This window comes from Crotalus tigris, unplaced genomic scaffold (assembly GCF_016545835.1).
Source record: "Crotalus tigris isolate CLP2741 ecotype Arizona unplaced genomic scaffold, ASM1654583v1 scf7180000023924.132734, whole genome shotgun sequence".
Lineage (NCBI taxonomy): Eukaryota > Metazoa > Chordata > Lepidosauria > Squamata > Viperidae > Crotalus > Crotalus tigris.
The window spans coordinates 1662-22913 of record NW_024100270.1 but is presented as its reverse complement, the minus strand read 5'-3'; the positions used below and the strand labels follow the sequence as shown (position 1 = coordinate 22913).

Sequence of the window (21252 nt, the reverse complement as noted above, 5' to 3'; positions counted from 1 at the left end):
TACACTTGTTCCCCTGGCCAATACACATCGGCAGACAATTATTTTTTTTAAAAAAATAATAAAGTTAACTTAAACAATCATTCTTCAAAATAAAATGAGTGTTTGTGTATTTTACCAAGTGTAGGTTCCCAACACCTCATTATGGACCAGCAAGGTTCCCTAGTGATGACAGAAACCTCACATAGTCTCCCAGATGTTTGGGAGGGGTTTTAGCCCTTTGAGATCTATGTAAAGTCAGAGAGAGTGCCTGGCCTGTCAGCTCACCTGCCCTGCTAGGAAGACCAGGACTTGTACTTAAGGGTGCCTGGCCTACCGGCCCATCTGTTGGGCTCGATAGACCAGGACTTTGATGCTCATAAGTTACAGGTGGTCAAGTTGGTCAATGTGCCGGGCTGGCAGGTTCTTCTGGGCTCCATTCAGGTTCCCTTGGAGAGGAGGAAATTCCCAAACCCAGTGGTAGAGTGGAGTTTCCCCCGTCCACCATGGACTGCTCCTGGGAACTTAGTCCCTCGAGCCCATGACCAGTCTCAGACGTGACCTCCGTTTCAGCAGTGCCCCAATGGTTCCAGTCCCCCATGAGGTGACCGAGGTGCCAGAGTCAGTAGCCGCCTCAATGGCAAACTCCTTCACATGAGAATTCCTGTTTGGCGCTCTTGCGGATGCGCCGGCCACCCCCCGAGATGACTTCCTATTTGGAGCAATTGCTGATGCACAGAACTCCCTTTTTGGAGCAATAGCTGATCCGTGAGGATGCCATCGCTCCTCCACTGGGGAATTCCTAGCAACCTGTGATAATTCCCAGGAACAATAAAGCTGGTTCTCAGGATTTTGACCTGAAGTGTGACTATGTTCCTGGGCCCCCTCCCCCCCCCAAGAGCAGAGGCAGGGGCGGAATTAACGGGGGACAACTGCCAGCGCAGTTGGTCGATGTGACCCCGAAGGACACGGACATCTCTCAAGGTCACTTTGTATGATAGTGGCCCCGAGATCTTGCAGATGACAGCAAGGACCTAGAGATGTCCAGTACCATAGTTCCTTATCCAGATTGGATTGCCCACCTGAAGTCTCCTAGGTGACCACGGCTGTGACACCTGTGAAGCCACCCGGTCTGGTTGCAATCTGTCCAACTTCATGATGAGGCAGCGACCCCAGTGGAGTTCAGCTGGGCTCTTCTCAGTGGCAGTGCATGGTGTGGTGCGGTGTGCAAGAAGAAAATCAGCTAGCTGTGATGTCAGCTGCCGTGCGTGATGCGTTTTAGCGCATCCTTGGTGGTGCGCACCATCCTTTCAGCTTGCCCGTTGGAGGAAGGATGGAAAGGAGCTGACATGGCATGCCGGATCAAGTTGGCCTGAAGGAAAGCCTGGAACTCAAAAGAAGTAAATTGAGGACCATTGTCAGAAATGAGGACATCCGGAAGGCCGTGGGTAGCAAAGATTCCTCTCAACACCTGGATAGTCCTGGCAGTAGTATTGGAGGAGACGGGTACAACCTCTAGCCACTACGAATGGCTATCCACCAGGATAAGGAAGAATTGCCCCTGAAAAGGGCCAGCGTAATCTAAATGTACCTTGACCAAGGGGTTTGTGTCTCCTCCCATCTGTGTACAGGGGCGTGAGGCATATCAGGCCATGACTGTTGGCACACCTGGCATCTGTGTACCTGGGCTTCGATAGCTTTATCGAGGCCAGGCCACCACAGATGGCTTCTTGCGAGCACTTTCATGTGCACAATGCCTGGATGTCTCTCTTGCAGAGAGGACAAGACTCTAGACCTCAGTGAGGCAGGAATAACTATTCTACTACCCCATAACAGGCACCCATGAAACATAGACAATTCGTGTCTTCTTTGCCAGAAGGCTTGAAATACAGCATCCGGACATGTGTCAGGCCATCCTGACAAAACCGAAGTCAGCACGCGTGTCAGCGTGTGATCAGTGGCAGTTTCTGCAGCCATGTCCCTAGCATTGAGGGGAGATTCAGGTAACTCCTGAATAGAGAGAATCTGAATAGCAGGAGCAGGGTCAGCCTCTATTTGTTTGAGAGGCAACCTGCTGAGGCCATCTCTTTTCCTGGTTTATGAATAAGCGTATAATCATATGCTGACAGGAAAATTGACCATCTCAGCATATGTGGGGAAATGATGCCAGGTGTCTGTTTGTTGGTAGTAAACAACCCCAGCGAAGGTTTATGGTCTGAATAGATCGTGAAATGGCGGCCATATAATTTCTTTATGCCAGCCACTATGGCCAAGGCTTCTCTGTCAATCTGAGCGTAATTCCACTCTGCAGATGACAGAGTCCTTGAATAATAAACTACAGGGACTTGTGTCCCATCAGCCTTCAAGTGGCTCAGTACTGCTCCAACCCGATAAGGAGATGCATCGCATGCGATGCATACAGGCAGTTGCTCATTGAAATGAGCTAAAACAGCATTTGAAGAGAGCAAGGCCTTAACCTCATTGAAACTCCTCTCATGGACCTGAGTCCACTGCCATGGAGCCTGCTTGTCTAAGAGCCAGTGTAATGGCTCTGCCATTGCAGCCTTATGTGCGAGAAATGTGTGATAAAAATTTAAAAGCCACAGGAAAGCTTGCAGCTCACTCTTTGACTGGGGACTTGGGGCCTGCTGAATCACCTGAAACTTGGATTCAGCAGGGTGAATGCCTTGGGCATCAATCCTGAAACCCAAAATATCAGCAGAAGTGACTCCTATTTTGCACTTGTCTTGCTTCAATTTAAGGCCTGGTTTGCGAAAACGAAGCAAAACAGCCCTTAATCTTTCTGCCAGATTTTGAGATGACTCCCCAGCAATGAGGACGTCATCAAAGTAGGGACAGACCCTAGGAATGCCACGAAGTGTGCGTTCCATGACACTTTGAAATATGCCAGGGCTACATTAACCCCAAACTGCAGTCTTTTAACTTTAAAGCCCCTCTATGAGTTACAATTGTTTGGGCCTCTGCAGTTGCCTCATCAACAGGTAGCTATTGATAAGCCTGTGCCAAATCAAGTTTTTCAGAACGGCGCCCCCCCCCCTTCAGGGAGGCCAAAATGTGGCTCACCACTGGCACTAGATAAGCATGCTGTTGCAATGCTTTATTCAGTGTACACTTATAATCTGCACATATGTGGACTTCTCCATTAGCCTTTAAAGGTGTGACAATGGGGTTTTCCCATGGACTGGAGTCCACAGCTCTGCATCTATTTTGCTTTTGAGGGCAAAAGGCACCCTTCTAGGCTTGATCCTGATGGGCGTGATAGTGGGGTCTAAACGTAATGCAATGGGAGACTCCTTGTAGGATCCAAGCTCTGAGCTAAACACATCAGCAAACTTCTTGCAGACTTCTGCAAGGTCCAACATTTGCACGCTGTGAAGCCCAGTCACTTGGATTCCAAGGGCCTCAAACCAATCGAATCCAATAAGATTTGTGCATTCACCCCCAACTACCACCACATCAAGAAAACCTTCAAAAGCTTTACGCTGCATTTTGAGTGTAGCCTGCCCCTTCACACTGACTTTGGAGTTCTGGAAGTCAGTCAGGATTAAATTCGATGGCCTGAGTTTGACTCGAAGGCCACTACTACTACAAATCCTCTTGAATGTGTGAAGTGAAATGATGGATAGAGGGACCCGATGTCCAACTCCATTGATAAGGGAACCCCCTGTAACTTCACATCAATGCAAAGTTTTTTCTTAAGGGACTTGTGTGTCCCTGTCCTCAGAATACTCCTGCACGATGCGCAGAAACTCACCCTGTGTTGGCTGGGGACCCTGTTACCTTTCTGAAGCAATTCTTGCCGAGGTTGGACCTTCTTGCGACCCAAACAGACAGAGGCAATGTGGCCTTGCCTACCACATGCCCAGCAAATGGCGGAACGAAACCTGCAGTCAGCTCGCTTGTGATAACCTCCGCAACCGAGACACTGAGGAGATGCTGGGGCCTTGATGGGACGCCCTTTAAGCCTTCTTTCTGCTGGCTGGTGAAGTCTGTCCACCTCCTCTTCAGGATCTGCTTCGAACCCTTCTTGAGCATCTTCCTGATGGACAAACATGGCTGCTGTAGTGCTTTTGGCGAGACGCAAGGCCTTCACAGTGCCTCCTGCAGCCTTTTCAGCTGCAACTTCTCGCAAGACATTTTGGAAAGTGACTTCAGCTTTAGCAAATATTTTTTATTGCAGCTCTCTGCTTCTCAGACCACAGACAAAATGGTCTCGTAAGCGCTCTTCCAGGTCCTTGAACTCACAAGACCTGGTGGCTTGTCTCAAGGCAGCAATGAATTCAGCAGCAGACTCACCAGGCTTCTGGTCCCTCTGTTCAAAAACGTGCCTCCATTCGATTACAGATAGCTTCGGATGAAAATGATCCTTTAGCATATTTTTTAAGTCTGTTAATGTTACAGACTCAAGCAGTACAGGAGCGACTAGATTTTCAGCCACATCAAAAGTGTCCTGTCCACAGACGCACAACAGAGTTGCTGCCTTTAAGCCATCTTCTTAAACCTGGTTGATTCGCAGGTAGTTTTCCACCCGGGCCACGTAAGAATTCCAACGCTCTGGGTGCGACACGTCGAATTCAGACAGCTGCCCAATTTTCAACATCTCTTGCTTCTTTTAGCCTCGCTGCAATTCAGGCTGGGAAGAGATCCGTTTGCCAAGCCCACCTCAAGCATTTGCATACTGATAGGTGAGTGCCGATCTGGGCGCCGACTTCCGTCTTCCAAGTCTTTTTTGTAAAGACTAGGTTCCTTGTGTTGTCTCCTTCTTTGCAGCGATCCCACCTTCTTCACCAGTATTATGTTTTGGGGTTCGCGGCATTGAAGTGACCCGTAATACCAGTTTCAACTTTATTCAACTCCAGTTCCACTCAACAAGCAACAGGCTCATAGGCCTTTTATAGTTTCCCAAACAGCCTATCATAATTCTCTCTTTTTCGTGCCTTGCGCCTGCGCACAAGGCTGGCACCAACCAGTCTGGTCCGGGGCAGCTTTTGGAATGCCCGGGACCATTTGCAACACTTCTGGGCATGCTGAGCTGCGTCAACAGACCCAGGACACAACAGTGGGAAAACAGGATTAGATCTGAGCATAGAAGCTTGAATGTTATATCTGAGAGACTAATTCTAATAGAAATTGCTCCTGCAAGATGAATGATTATCTTTGTATCACCTATTAAGAGTGTAGAAGATGTGTAAATTAGCATGTAAAGCAAATGTCTATACTTATTCATTTTTAATTATGTCGGGCATAGGAGTACATGTTAACAAATGGCAAATTAAAGTAAGAAAGAAGGGGAATAAATATTTTCATATTCTTTCATACAAGGTGAACTAGTTTCATCTTAGATACATATTGGAGATATGTAAACAGTTATGTATAGATGGTATCTATGCCTACCTTCTCCATTCTATGAAGGAAGCAATCTATATAGTCACGTGGGTTCTGGAGATCCAATGTCTTCTTGTGCAATTCCACTTTCTCATGGATATAATCATAGACTTTTTCAGTCTCAGACTCGATATGTCGTCCAAAAAAGTATTCCATTGTTTTTGGAAAAGTATTGTACACCTGTTGCAGAGTTGATGTTAAACATTATATGTTTTTAGACCATAATGGTGAAGGCTTAATGCCCCAAATATTCAGAGATTAGCTTTTAGTCTGATATTGTTAATTATCAAACCTCAGCTAGGTGCCAAGACCAAGGAGGCAAGTTTGGCAAGAATTTCAGTAAGCTATCTTTAATTTTAGTGTTGAGTAAATGCAGCATCTTGGGAACTACTGCATGGTAGGAATTTTTATTTATAATAAGTTGGTTAAAAAGGAATCTATTTGAAAGATCCCCCAGATCTTTCCTCACCTAGGCTGAGTTCGCTGCAGGATATATTCTGTCAAGCCTCACCCCAGCTATCCCATGAAGGGATAATGATGAAAATGATGACAGTTCTTGAAGCAGGGAGGAAAGAGGGACATAAGAATAGGGGAAATGTTTAAAAATACCAATAAGAAGAGAGGCACCTGTGCATAATTTGATATGATGATTATCAAATTATATATAGTTAAATATGTAGCATTGTACTTTTTAAAAATATTATAATAATATACCTTTCAGTTTGATCACAATATTGATATTCCTCTTATATCACAAACCTAATAGCTTGGGGGATAATGCTGTTGTCATTTCTTAGAACAACATGGAAATATGTTTGAGAACTAAAGTTAACTTTTCAGTCAAGGGATAAAAAAATTAAGTGAAACATTACAATTAGGAGGAATCAGCCCCTCCAGTGAAATTCCATGTTTGGCTCTCCCTGATTAATTAAGAAATGGGCAAGTCCTAGAAATAAGCAGGTCAGGGCCCAGAGCAGTTACGAGAGAATGAAATGATCCTGTGGGAAATAAGCTCAGCCAGGAAATAAGGTTTGCTGAGAACCAATTTATATTTTGATGGCTCAGTCTTGCTGGACGTCTGGATTTGACTTCTCCTGCTTAGTAGCTCATCACATCTACAGTAATCTCCACATCCCTTATGAAAGATGACCAGGGCATCTTTCATGTCTTGCCGTGCTCTCAGCATACCACGTCGCTTGCAGAAACTGCCTTCATGACTGTTGGTTCTATTTTAATAGATCTCATTCGCTCACTCCACCAGAGTCTGTCTTCACATGCTTGGGATAGACAAATCCCTTGCTCACCAAGTGTCGAAGACACAACGGCTACTCTCAACCTGGTTTGGCCAGCCTGTCGAAGCTGTTGCCTGGGATGCAGCCACTGCGCATGTTACAGCTACTAGGAGCCACAGGTGAGAGTTGAATGTCAGGTGGGGGCCAAAGGTGTACGAGCTGCCCTAAAAGACAGACATGCCCTACACCAGAGGTACTACACCTCCCTGAACACCCCATACACCCCATACACATAATAATATACCTTTCAGTTTGATCATAATATTGATATTCCCCTTATATCACAAACCTAATAGCTTGGGGGATAATGCTATTGTCATTTCTTAGAACAACATGGAAATATGTTTGAGAACTAAAGTTAACTTTTCAGTCAAGGGATGAAAAAATTAAGTGAAACATTACAATTAGGAAGAATCAGCCCCTCCAGTGAAATTCCATGTTTGACTAGTTAAGAAATGGGCAAGTCCTAGAAATAAGCAGGTCAGGGCCCACAGCAGTTACGAGAGAATGAAATGATCCCGTGGGAAATAAGCCCAGCCAGGAAAGAAGGTTTGCTGAGAACCAATTTATATTTTGATGGCTCAGTCTTGCTGGATGTCTGGATTTGACTTCTCCTGCTTATCTACAGTAATCTCCACATCCCTTATTTGGATATTCGAACACACAGAGAGGCCCACTAGTAAAAATGAATGTTTATAGCAGGAAGAGCATCAGAGAGGAAAAACATACCTGTCCTAGGAAACTAGTCAGAAATCTTATTTGAGACTCCATAATCTGCTGGTTCTCTATGAAGGTTTGATCTTTGTAATCATATCGATTGCCAAAGACGACTGCACAGATCACATTAGAAACAGCACTTGCCAAATTTCTTCTTGGGTCAAAAGGCTGCCCTGCAACAAAGGCCACAGACATTAATGGGAGGGATCAAAGAATGGGGATCTTCCCTTTCACAATTCTCACCACAGAACTGCAACAAAAAAAGTGGTTTGGGTCAAAGACGTTATTCAAAGATTTTATTGGTATTTTTAAATAAATAATATTAAATAGAAGAGCCTAGATCAGGGGTAGGCAACCTTGGCTCTTTTATGACTCGTGGACTTCAACTCCCAGAATTCCTGAGCCAGCATGACTGGCTCAGGAATTCTGGGAGTTGAAGTCCACGAGTCATAAAAGAGCCAAGGTTGCCTACCTCTGGCCTAGATGTAATTAAATGAAAACATAAACCTTATAACCACTAGAGGTTTTTTTGAAAACCTTCTTGCTGTCTTCTGTCAAGAATTGTTTTCTCACTCCTTTCTCTGCCCTTTTCTGTTCATGGTGGGTTTTTTCCTCCCTGTCCCTTCCCTTAGAGGTTTCTACTTCCGGTTTTCCCTCTCCTGACTGTCTCTCCCTTCAACCTTCTAATTTCTTTGTTCTTTTTTTAAAAAATAATCCTATTATTTCATTTCTTTCCCCTTCTGATTCCAGAGATTTGTCCATTAATGATTATATTCAAAATGGCACAAATCGTTAGAGGAATACTATTTATGACGATTCAGTACAGATCCACAGTGGCTTTCACATCTCCACCCTCATGCAAACTGCCTATTCTCTCGTCATACCTATAAAAGCAAGACATTATCCATGTTTACTTTCTAGCCTTAGATTACCTATGTCATTCATCCATAACTTCTTTTGCTGGCTCTTGAATTTGCCTGATATATAATCATGTTCAAATGAATTATTTAAACACTTTTTTCGCTTCTTTTCCCAATTTTAACTGAGCACTTTATTCCCTCAGCACTGTCTTATTCTATCCAATTCATATTTTTTTTACTATTTCTTTTTTTAAATCTCCTTCCAGAAAAGACCTGTCCACAGAACATGATTTTCCAAGATGCTACATCTCCTGGAAAAAAATAAATTTATATCTGTCAGGCACCAGGAAAATCAGGCAATCCAGGCAGTTGAAATCGGTATAAAGATTTATTGTAAGCTTAAGCTCACTACAAGAATCTGAACTACTAATGGTCAAAGGAAATTAGCAGGAGATAAGAGTAGAAAGATTCAAGGTAGGCTAGACGTAGATCTCTTCTGGGCACGAAGGGACTCATGACTGATGATTTGTTTGATCCCTCCCTTGGGTCAGCCTGGTCATCTTGTACAATAGCCTTAATTCAAATCCACATCACCTCACAGATCTCCATCACTTATGCAGTTGATTCTTATCATATTTTCCTTACCTCATTTATTTTACATATATATATATGTAAGAAGCAACGGGTGGAAACTGATCAAGGAGAGAAGCAACCTAGAACTAAGGAGAAACTTCCTGACAGTTAGAACAATTAATCAGTGGAACAGCTTGCCTCCAGAAGCAGTAAATGCTCCAACACTGGAAGTTTTTAAGAAGAGACTGGACAGCCATTTGTCCGAAATGGTGTAGGGTTTCCTGCCCGAGCAGGGGGTTGGACTAGATGACCTCCAAGGTCCCTTCCAACTTTACTACTACTACTATATATATATATATATATATATATATATATATATATATATATATATATATATATATATACCTATCTAAGTTTTTCTTTATTTTGTGCACTTAAGCACAGAGAATTTGAGTTTCAGTTTAGAATCTAGTTTTCTTGTAACTTCACATAATACAACAAACCCTTTCCAGTTTCATATTTTAAAAGATAATAGTCTTCCTGATATGATTCTTGTGTGGGAGAACAGCTCTCAGTTTCTTTAGACGACCTTTTGTGGCAGCCATTTCCTCCACCAGACAAAGGGCTTCCTCCTGCACCCTCTCAGACATTCTTTTCTTCCCCATTCCAAAATCTCGCAAGGTGGACAGTGTGAACCGTCGCAGCTCCCTCTGTTTCTTATCATCATTTGTAGATATTCCTGAAACAACAGACACCAAAAGGATCATGATGTTGGTCAATTGTCAGCTTTTGTGGAAGAGTATGTTTAGATACAATATTTCAGACACTTTCCTTTTTCAAATCTTTCTTTCAATCATAGTTGAAAGAGGCTACCGCACTGCAATAAATTATGCATCAGAGAATTTTCCTTCTTCACATTTAAAGTAAACAAGGCTTGATGTTTGAAATACCAAAGAAGCAAATTTCACAGTTGCCATCCTTTCATTCTTGACTGCTGTCATATTAAGAGAAGAATGAATGAGGTTATGAAAATCATGTCATACGTTTCTGTAGGTGTGTTATAGATAGAAAGAAATCCCTACATTGGACATAGACCTTTACACTGAGATGCCGTTTTCAGTAAGCAGAAGAAAATTGGAGTCGTTTTGAGTTGTGGATTTTATTTTATTATTATTATTTGCTGTAGAGGCTTTATTGATAAAAATCAGTTACTTCCCATTACATATGTACTAGCTTGCTTGATTGTGTGCTAACAAGTTACTCTCAACTCTTAGCTACCTTTAGATTTCCTCCAACACAATCTATCCCTAACCTAATTCTTAAGGACTTGTAAGGGTACATTTGTCATCATTTTAACTGAGTTCATTGACTTTGCAGATGGTCATCCTCTTCCTTTTATCTTTCTCACCATTATACCCTCCTCTAGGGAGCTAGACCTTTGAACCATATGTCTGAAGAATGATAATTTTAGTGTGGTCATTTATGCTTTGAGTGGAAACTTTCAGCTGATTTGCTCAATGAGCTATTTGTTTCTTATTCTTGGATGTCCACAATATTCCCAGAGATCTTGTCCAACATCAAACCATATTCTTTCAATATTCTTTCTCTCCTGTTTATTCAAAGTCCAAATTGCTAAAGTATCCTCTTTGAAAAGCATTTTGTTTGCCTTCCCAAAGGACCAGTTTAGAGGTGAGATTACTTTTTTTTTTTTTGCATGTAAGGAACAACCAGAACAGATTTCAGAAGTGATCAGTGGAAGCGAAATGGTGAAAAAAAGGTGTTCCTCCTTCTTCAAAAAACATGACCAGATCAGCCTCTTTACAAAACTTCATTTCAAGTGAAACTTTCATAACTATCAATAATATTAAAAGCATTAAAATAATTTAAAATTACTTATAGAAAATTAAAAAGAGCAACAACGAATAAGGAAATAAAAGAGAATCAACCTTTATTTTGGAACACTCGTCTGTGAAAGGGCGTATTAGTTCGCCCACCAAATTCTTCTGCTTGATTTATCAAAGCATCTTTTACCACCTCATATCCACAAAGAGCAACCATTGGTTTTGATCCAGTCCAGATATTAAATATAGGTCCATACTTCTCTGTAAGCTAAAGGTAAAATTAGATGAAAACCCAGTTAATTAAACGATAAAGCATTTTTTGGTGAAATTATTTTAAAGCATGCTTGAAATAGTTCTTAAATTCATCACAGAGAGATTATGTTGAGTCTAAGCTTTAATAATTCTTAGTATCTACAGGGTACATTAATTTGATTGGATAAATTGCATGTACTGTATCTCCTAGCTGGTGAGATGATGGGAATGAGATAATCACAATTTTGACTGTATAATACATTTTTGCAAGTAATCTGGTACTGCAAAATATATGATAGCAAGTTTTGCTTGTAACCACATATTTTAATGAACTTTGTAACCTCCATTGTGTGTTTATCAGACTGTAACTAGGTGACTTTAAATTAAAATTCCTACTGAAGATGCACAAGAGCCCCTAATAAAATTGAACTCTTATAGAAGAAAATCAAACTCCTTAAACTAGGGAAATGTGCATATATCTTTCAAAATAATCACCTGAAAAAGCAAAGAAGTACAATAGTTACCTTTTTATAGGATTTATTTAGAGGTAGTACATCTTGCTGAAAGAGGTTCCCCAGAATAGACCATGGAGTAGGTCCAGGGGGCAGCTGCACTTATTTCTTGTACATTTGGAAAGATGAGAAAAGGGTGAAAAGTATACAGAGAAGAAGCAGAACTCCTGCCCATATCAGCTCCATCCTCCCCTCAGTTGTTTTCCTCTTCAAAAATCCAAAAAGCTGTTTAAAGGAGACAACGTTGAAAGAAGGAGACCAATTGAATCCCCAATCACATCTAAATTCTTCACTTCCTCTAACCTTTACAAACCTCTTGTTTACATTCAGCTCAAATTATTCTTTCACCTCTATTTGTATAGGAAAGTTACTTATCAACATTTTTGTCTTTGGACTGTGGACACCCTGGGCTAAATCCTTAAATAAACAACTCATTTTAAGCACTCTCTCTTATTTGCTGACTATACAATACTTGTGAAAGAGTAATTAATTAACTTTTGCTACTGAACCCTGTTTTTCTTTTTCTTTCACTGAGTTGTCACAGCCCTGAATTCAATATTATGATCATAAGTAAGTACAATGTTGTCATGACCTTTAACTGGGCAAAATGGTGCATTATGGGGCAATATTTTTTGTGAATGAAGGTGAATATACATGTCCCGGGATAACGTCACCTGTAGTCACATTTAATGTTTGGATGAGCCCATATTGTAATTGTTATATCCTGGGCCTGCAGAGAGGCCCAGGCAGACCACGTGAATGCCCGGGACCATACAGGCTGTCTCCAGCCTATTGCGCATGCACAAGGTGGGAGAAATACGTTGCATTGATTGGTTGACACTGTCCCTGAAAAGGGTTATAAAAGGAATCTGTGCCATTTTGTTTTGGTTCTGTTGGTGATTAAATAAAGAGAAGACTGTTGTTACTCCTGCCTCGTCTCAATGCCTTTACGATTGAAACAGAACAGTAATGAAGGCCAAAAAGACCTTGTTACCTGTAACTTATCTGGCCACAGTGGCACATACCTTCATTCAAGGTTGACTCAGCCTTCCATCCTTCCGAGGTCGGTAAAATGAGGACCCAATCAATCAATCTGTTTATTACAGCCATAAGGCCAGACATAATCAAAATATAACAATAGTGACAATTTTACTTCCATATTTATAGAATATAAAACCATCAAACAATCAATGTAATATAATCCAAAATTCTCAAAATAAAACATCATATTAAATTTTTTCAGACCTTGATAATGGTGCGACGTATTGTGCAAATAGTGGCACAAAATTGGCCAACCTGAATTGATATTTTCAGATCCTTATCCAAAAGTAGCAACTTTAGATAAAATTCATATCCCATTCCTGGAAACTTCTTCAATATTGGATATATAACAATCTGTCTAGAGTATTTATATAAAGAACAATGAAGCAGCATATGGCTTAGGGTTTCTATAGAGCCATCACCACATGGACACAACCAAAGGTGCATAGGAATGCCCTTAAACCGTCCAAAAAGGACTGCCGAGGGCAACACATCCAGCCCTGGCTAAGGTGAAAGCTTTACGAAATTTCAAAATTGTAATGGAAAATAGATAAGAAGCTGGGGAGAAACCTTCTGGAAGCAAGTGACAAATATTGGAATGTGCCACCTTACTTAAGTTTGTTTGGAGATCAATATCCCAGATACATTGATTCAAGGCAGTTCTAGCATTATCAAATCCTAATGAACACAGACTTTTCATAGAGAAGCCCAGCGATTTAATTTTATCTAGTGCTTTTTTTCCCCACAACGATTTAAAATGATCTATAAATACTAACAGGGCTAACCCTACAGGCATCAAATTAACTTTAGCCAAAAGGTAAGAAGAAAGAACCATGCTCTAGCTTCCAATGAAACTAAACCTACTTCCACCTGTAGGATGGCATTTTTAACACTTTTAGGTACCATCAGTATGGCTCTAATAAACTTATGTTGAATAATTTCAATAGCATTAAGCTTTGCAAATGAACATAATTGCGAGCCATAGAGGAGCTGAGGGAATGCCTTAGCTTGGAAAAACTTACAAGCTGCCGGGATGTAGTAAGCTCCTTTAGGACAGCGGTTCTCAACCTGTGCATCACGACCCCATTTGGGGTCAAACGACCATTTCACGGGGGTTGCCAAACAACGCAGTCCGCCATTTTTTCCCCCTTTTCCTTAGCTGTGCTACTCCCTTTTATTCTATTGGCTTTTGAAAGCCAGTAAAATAGACTCTCTTGAATAGAGTCTAATTCTATTGGCATTCAAAAGCCAATAGGAATTGTCCAGACTGTCTCTGCCCTGCTGAACCCACCAAAAGTCTCATTCTGCAAACGGTGCTGCTAGTTGTCTGCAGAGAAAATGAGCTATCTGGAAGTTTCCACCCCTCCCTGCTGAGCAATTACTAAAAATGTAAGTAAAAGAGGGCCAGAGGTGGGAGGTGGGAGGCCGGCGGGTGCAGGGAGGGTTGCTGGCGTGCGTGGGGCCCGGCAGGTGCCTTACCTCCCTTGGGCTGGGCCAGCTGGTGACCCAGCCAGTGGTCTCCCTGTGCCGTCGCTGCCCCTTGCCAGCTACGCCTCGGCAATTGCAGGGGGCGGCACCATGCATGTGCAGCGCTCCCGGGCAGGGAAAGTCCTCGACTGATGACCGGTTGGGTAATCCTCAACTTACGACCGGTTGGGGGTCACGGCATTAAAAAGGTTGAGAACCACTGCTTTAGAATGATAAAATTTTATGATAGCTGATGAGGTGCACTGTGCAACACTTGCCAAATAAAGAAAGTGAGTATGCCAGGATAGGGTGTCATGGAACTGCACTCCAAGATATTTATAGGTACTCACCTGTTCAATTGGCGTCCCATCAGTTTGTTATTTATGGATCTATATGATGGTAAGAGGCAAATAGTAAAACTTTAGTTTTTTCAAAATTTATTAATATTTTGTTTTCTATGCAAAATAAAGCTAGTGCCCTAAGTGCTTTTCTCATTCCCACCTGAGAAGTGGACAAAATAACTATATCATCGGCATACAATAGTGCTGGAATTGCAGAATCAGCCAAGATAGGTGGATGATGGGCTGGAGCAGCAAGCACTTTCATTCTTGGATTTAGGTACAATTTTAAAAATTGGGGAGCTAATATGCAACCTTGCCTTACACCTCTGTAAGTTGAGATTGCTTTAGATGAATGTCCCCAGGGGGAACATCTGATTTTTAGAGAGCTATTTGAATAGAGCGACTGAATGAGAACCAACAGCCTTTTATCAATCCTGGAATGTCTTAGACTACACCACAATCTCTCCCTTGGTATTAGATCAAAAGCTGACTTAAAATCAACAAAAGTTGCATAAAGAGAACCATGAGAGGGGGTAGAATATTTTTCAGCCAAATGGTGCAAAATTAGACAATGATCCAGTGTTGAACGTTCCTCCCTACTACCATGGCCTGATTCCAATCAGGTGGAAAATGTCCTATGTTATTAATATGAGTGAATAGGATGGCTAAAACTGGGGCCCACCAGTCCTTATTTTTCCTTATTAATTCTGGAGGGATAAAATCCCCTCCAGATGCGTTACCTGATTTCAACTGGGCAATAAGCTCTTTGACCTCAGCTATGGATACTGGAGGCCAATCCAGGAAGTCATTACAAGGGGGGATCACTTCTGAAATTACAGCAGGAATCCGCTTAAAGATGTTTTTTAAAATGATCCTCCCATTTGTCAGCAGATATTTGTGAAATAGGGCCAAAACTTCTATTTGTAAAAGGCTGATTTATTAAATGCCAGAACAAAGTAGAATTTTTGAGCTTTGCTGCTGAAATTAGATTACTCCAATTTTCTTTTATAGCCTGTTGTTTCTTTATCTTTAAGAGATCTTTATAATTTTTTTGTGGTCTTGAGTAATTTAGAAGCATTCACCAAATTTTCCTGGCGAAAGGAAATTATTGCATTTAAGAGAGCTTTTTTTTTGCTTTAATGCAATCACTATCATACCAAGATTTAGATCTTTTATGCACATGCACACAATAAGCTGTTGTAAATCTTGTCGGGGGGGGGGTGTTTGGATATTAGTGGTAATTGATTGATACAACGAAAATGCTTGTTCATATGAATCAGATGACCAAATTTGAACATACATATGAAGCAGGGGCTCTGAGGTCAACATTTCAGCCATAGTTTTGGCCAGTTCTTGAGACCATTTAATTTTTACTTGCCCCTTTATTGTAATATCAATGGGCAATGTGCCACTTCTAATAATTCAAAATTTGTCTTAGCCTTAACTGGACAGATTAATGGAAAGTGGTCACTATCAAGGCGCGTTCCAATATAAAAGTAAACTATATGCTGTACAAAGTTCCGAGAGATCATAATATAATCCAGTATACTGGCTCCCTTAGGACCCCAGAATGTGAACTCTCTGTTTAAATCACCTCTAACAGAGCCATTAAATAAGACCAAATCTAAACTATCCACAAATTGAGCCAGACGAAATCCTGCACTATTACATTTTTGATCTTTAGATTGTCTGGCTGCTACAGTGCAAGATTTGAATCTAAGTAAAAGGGCTAACACCATATTTGAGCAAGACTCTAGCATAGATACTGAAACACTGAGTTTAACAGATACCATAGAACTGATGGTCTGTCCTTTTTTATGCATTCAGAGTAAAGGGAATATAACCAAAATTGTGTCATTCTCGTTTGTTGATTAGGGCTAGATTCCAGAGGTCTGGTAGGCGGGAGGTGTCGTCACATTTATTCATGTTGTAGGGGTGTTTTTCTATTCTGATGGCTTCCATAATTATTTTCTTGTTGTGGTGTTCAGTTTTGGAGATTAGTTTGGTTCCTTCAAAATCAATTTCATGTCCTGTAGCTTTAAGGTGCTGGAAGAGGGAGGAAGTTTTTCCTTCTTTTCTGGCTGCATTCTTGTGTTCTGTGATGCATGCATTTATTCTCCTATTAGTTTGTCCAATGTATGTGGCTGGGCAGATTTTGCATGGTATTTCATAGACTCCTTGGTTTTCTAGCTGGATCATGTCTTTGGGGTTTCTTAAGATGTTGGCTATTTTTTGGTTGGTGCCGAAGGCTGTCTTGATATTGTGTTTGTGGAGAATTTTGCTGATTTTATCTGTGGTGCCTTTGATGTAGGGGAGGAGGGCAGGAGAAAACCCGAATAACCAAAGACCTACATATATAGTAGGCAAAGAATCTTTCTTCCAAAATTGTCCAACCAATAACCTTGCCGCCGTAATAAGATTCAACATTAAAATTGTTTCTTTAACATCTTAATCTACAATAATACCTAACAAGAATAATTGTGGTGAAAACTTTATCTTTCTATTAAAAATCTTCTGAATGTTCCACCAAAACTTAATCCAAAAGGCTTTTATGTTTTTACACGTCCACCAAATGTGGTAATAAGTTGCATCCAAGCATCCACATCTCCAACACTTAGGCTGTAAAATAGGATACATAATATCCTAATTTACAGCAAAAATATCCTAAGTTTGCAAAGTTTTGATTGTCGAAGTATTCTAGAATGTTGTGACTTAATGTGTGTCTCCTGGAGACAAATTATATCCATTTTTAGCTTTTGTAGTCTATGAAATATTTTACTCCTTTTTGATGGGGAGTTAAGACCATTTATATTTATTGAAAGAATTCCAATTTCCTCCATAGTTTCAGTTGTGTCGAGATCTCAATTTTCTAGAAGGGCTTATCTGCCTCTGATCTTTAGGCCTCACATCTTCCTCTGATTGAAACTTTTTAGGCGCTTCTTTCTCTGTTTGTTTCAATGTTCCTGCAGTCGTTTCCTCTGGTTTGTTAGGTTCCACCTCATCTCTCTCCAAGATTATTAAAAAAAGTCCTCTGTTGATCCTTCTGGGATCAACCATCTGAAGTTCAGTCCTTTACTGATCAATTTCCTCGTTAAGAATTGGTATTCTCTTCGAGCTTCTCTAATTCTTCTTGGGATCTGTTTGAGAACTATGAAATCTTTATCTTTGTATTTCAGAGGTTGGTCCCTCATAGTCTCAGGATCACATCCCATACTGCTCTTTTGCTGAATCTAATATGAACTTCCCTAGGCACTCTATTTCTTCTTGCATAATTTGAATTCACTCTATAGACTTGATCAACTTCTCTTTTGATTTGATCCCTTTCCATTCCGAGCGAGTCCGCCAATAACTCAGTCATCAATAGTAACAAGTTGTCATCACTCTCTTCTACCACATTTTGGAATCTTAGAAAGTATGATGCACGTTCAAACTCCATCCTTGCCATATTTTTTTCCAGCTCCGCATTAGATTGCACCAATCTTTGATTTTCATCTTGCAGAGCCTCTAATTTCTGGTCTACTACTACTGACTTGTCTTCAATATTTTGCATTTGTTGACTTCCGGTGGTGACGGCCATGGCGATGGCGGCTTTCTTCAGCCGTCCGCCCTGGGATGTGTCAAAGCCAGCTGAGACAGCAAGCAACAGCTGTCTCGCGGCTTGGAAATTCTCTCCCCGGGCGAAGGGGAGGAGGTGAGCTTTCCACAGATAGTGGTAGAGCTCCCTGAGGCCCCAAAGGTTACTTTTTTGGTGGTCAGAGGGTGAGCTCCCAAGGAGTCTGGGGTGTTCTCCACATTCCAGGATGCCTTTGCCCTGATTTTTCTAGGACAAAGCTAGACGCTGCTTCCACATCTGCACTTAAAATGAACTTGTGAGTAAATTTTAAAGCAGATAGAGCTGATCAGGAGAGACCAAAATGGAGATTATTTCGGACTTTAATTCTGGAAAAGAACTTATCTTCTCCTTCTTTTAATTAAGAGTGGTGAAAAATGGCGCTGAGATGTTGATTCATTGAGTGAAAGGACCGGAACTTCTACTTGGAACAATGTAACAGATTTTGTGTTTGTATAAATTGCAAGAATCTTCTTTTTTTCTTTTAAGGGGGCTTTTGTCTTTTTTCCCCTTCTCCTTTTTTCTTTTGGGGGGTCGGTATTTGTTGATTTTATAAGATTTTAGCAGACTTTTTATAAGTGGTCTTAAAAATAAAATGGCTTCAAAGCGTCTTGGAGCTTCTGTTGCTTCTAAAGCCTCTATCTTCCTGGTAATGCAGACAGCTCAGCAAGCTAAGTCTAAGTTTCCACCACCTTCTCCATTGTCTCCAGCATCTATACTTAAAGATTTACAGGATGCCTTGGAAAAAAAGGCACAACAGGTTAAAGAAGAGATGGAGATTTTTATTGAAAATAAATTCATGAAATTGACAGAGGACATTTGTGTTTCAAAAGTTTGTTGGTCACATATATCTTCTGGATGAGCGTATTGATGATGTTGTGGAAAATTTTGAAAAACTGGAAGATCAAACTGACAAAGTAGAAAATAATGTGGAAATAATACAGGATGAAGTTACTATGTTACAATACAAAAACATGGAATTTGCTTTAAGAATAAGGGGAATGAAGGAAAATATTCAAGAGGATTTGAGACAAGTGGTGGTAAAAGATATAGCTCTTATTTTGGGGGCTGAGCCTGAAGAAATATTGAGAGAGAAGGAAAAAGTTTTTAGGGTTAATTCTAGGGTTGCGAGACAAAGGAATTTGCCACGAGACATGGTTATCTATTTTTCTAGGACAGTGGTTCTCAACCTGTGGGGCGGGGCCCCATTTGGGGTTGAACGACCATTTCATGGGGGTCGCCAAAAAACACAGTCTGCCATTTTTTCCCCTTTTCCTTAGCTGTGCTACTCCCTTTTATTCTATTGGCTTTTGAAAACCAATAAGTGCAACATATTTTTGCCGCCTTGTGCATGTGCAATAGGCTGGAGACAGCCGGTCTGGCCCAGGCAGCCTCAAGGTCTGCCTGGGACTCTCTGCACCTGTTGTGTCAATCACAGCCCAGGACATAACAAAAGTGGTTTCCATTCTTTTAATCAGGAGACAGATTAGCTGTTTAAGAGACTTCAATTGATTGAGGCTATAACTGACTTGGGTGATTTGTAAACTCATAATCTGGTAAATCGCCAAGCTTGGGCCTCTGCCCTGCTACTACAGAGCCCAGGAAAATCTCAGGTGGAGGAAATATATACCACAGCTTACTAGAACCTGAAGTTTTTGCCATAATTCTACACATTTCTTTTTCCCTGTTGGTAAAGTGCCTGTGAATAGTTTAATGCCAAAATTCAAAGAGATACTAAAAAAGTGAATTTACAAGTAAGGGATGAAAAAGTTCCTAAATGTAGTTGAATACTTTGCCACAGGTAGTTCTTTAGTATTATTAGGATTAATTACGTAATCATGCAATGTAAGATGAAGGAGCCCTGGTGGCGCAGTGGTTAAAGTGCAGTATTGCACTATAGCCTACAGTTGATCCTGATGGGGCTCAAGGCTGAATCAATCTTTCATCCTTCCAAGGTCAATAAAATGAGGATGCAGATTGGTGGGGCAATATATAAATAATGCTCTACATTGTAAGCCACCCAGAGAGTGTTGTAAAGCACTATGGGCCGTATAAAAGCCTAAATGCTATTGCTATGAAGCTGCCAGGCTGATTTTTACTGCCCTAAAAAGACAAATCAGGAGAGGTTTGCATAATTGTAGCCATGCATGGAACTCCCATGTGGAAAATCTTGTCCCAGAAAGTAGGTTCCTATACTGTAATTGGACTATTTGAATTCACCTATACCCTAAGGCAGCAATGCTGGCTGTGGAATTCTGGGAGTTGAAGTCCACATGCCTTAAAATTGTCAAGGTTGAGAAACACTGCCCTAAGGCAAGACTTGGACTGTCCCTTATTTGAGCTGCAAAGGCATTTAATACTTTCCCATTTCTTAATAATTTCCCAGAATGAGATTCTGCAGAGCTGGAAGGGTATATAAGAATGTTTTTTTTTTTTGTTTCAAATAGAGTCTAACTATCCATTGAGGCTCTATTAAATATTGCTGAACCTTGTTTCCACCGTCCTTTTCACCCTTATTAGAGGCCATATTAAGGACAAAGTTGAAACCCAGTAAACATGCTTTCATGACCCAGTTAGGATTTTTAAAGGTAAAACACACAGGTAAAATGTAAAAAAAAAATCACACACCTTAAAGTTTTTCTCACTGGCCTGCATGGAGTCTACAATGCTGGAATGTTTTTTGTGCAAGGCAGATGATGGGATTACTGACAGAGCCTGAAATGCAAATTTGTCTTGGAGGCAGCACAGCGGATTAGGCAATAACAGCTGAGAAAGCAAAACTGTCCTTTTTCCTAGGGCTAAGAGAGAATGTCATCAAACTGGCTTTCATGACTAAAGTAAGGCTTGAACCTACATTCTTTCACTTTCTAGCCTGGTGCCTTAATCTCTAAACCAAACTGGCCCTCTTATAAAAGCTTGCTTTTTCCTTGATTCCAAGGAGAAGGAAAACAAATTTAGTATACACATTTTAACAATAACTTCTCACCCCTTGCAATACTAAGGATTCCAAATGCATTATTAATGATAAATCCAGATTAAAATGCAAAAATCACTCTAATGTTGCCATACAATATATGCTAACTTCAAATCTTCTGAACCATATCTTAAACTGACCATAAACTTTTTCTTGCTTCTTACATCCTATCTAGACCAGTCTTTTAATTCCTTCTAAAGCTGGCATTCCTTCCTCAAAATCCCCTTTCTATATATAGTTGCAAAGTATTAACTTCGCTACAAGCAAAGCATATACAAATAATAATAATAATAATTATTATTATTATTATTATTATTATTATTATTATTATTATTATTATTATTATTTGTATATGCTTTGCTTGTAATAATAATAATAATATCAAGTCCA

At 40.7% G+C, this 21252-nt stretch overlaps 1 protein-coding gene across 1 annotated transcript in view; it reads right to left on the bottom strand.

The window, feature by feature from the left end:
- Positions 1–11812, bottom strand: part of LOC120298504 (cytochrome P450 2C5-like) — an 82627-nt gene extending 70815 nt beyond the window's left edge. Inside the window, exons 1-5 of the mRNA XM_039322298.1 lie at positions 11442–11812; positions 10771–10933; positions 9414–9563; positions 7404–7564; positions 5392–5562 (exon numbers count right to left, since the gene is read on the bottom strand). Coding sequence (XP_039178232.1) covers positions 5392–5562; positions 7404–7564; positions 9414–9563; positions 10771–10882 — 594 coding nt within the window. The 5' untranslated portion in view covers positions 10883–10933; positions 11442–11812. The remainder of the gene's footprint in view (positions 1–5391; positions 5563–7403; positions 7565–9413; positions 9564–10770; positions 10934–11441) is intronic.
- Between the last annotated feature and the right edge of the window lie 9440 nt (positions 11813–21252).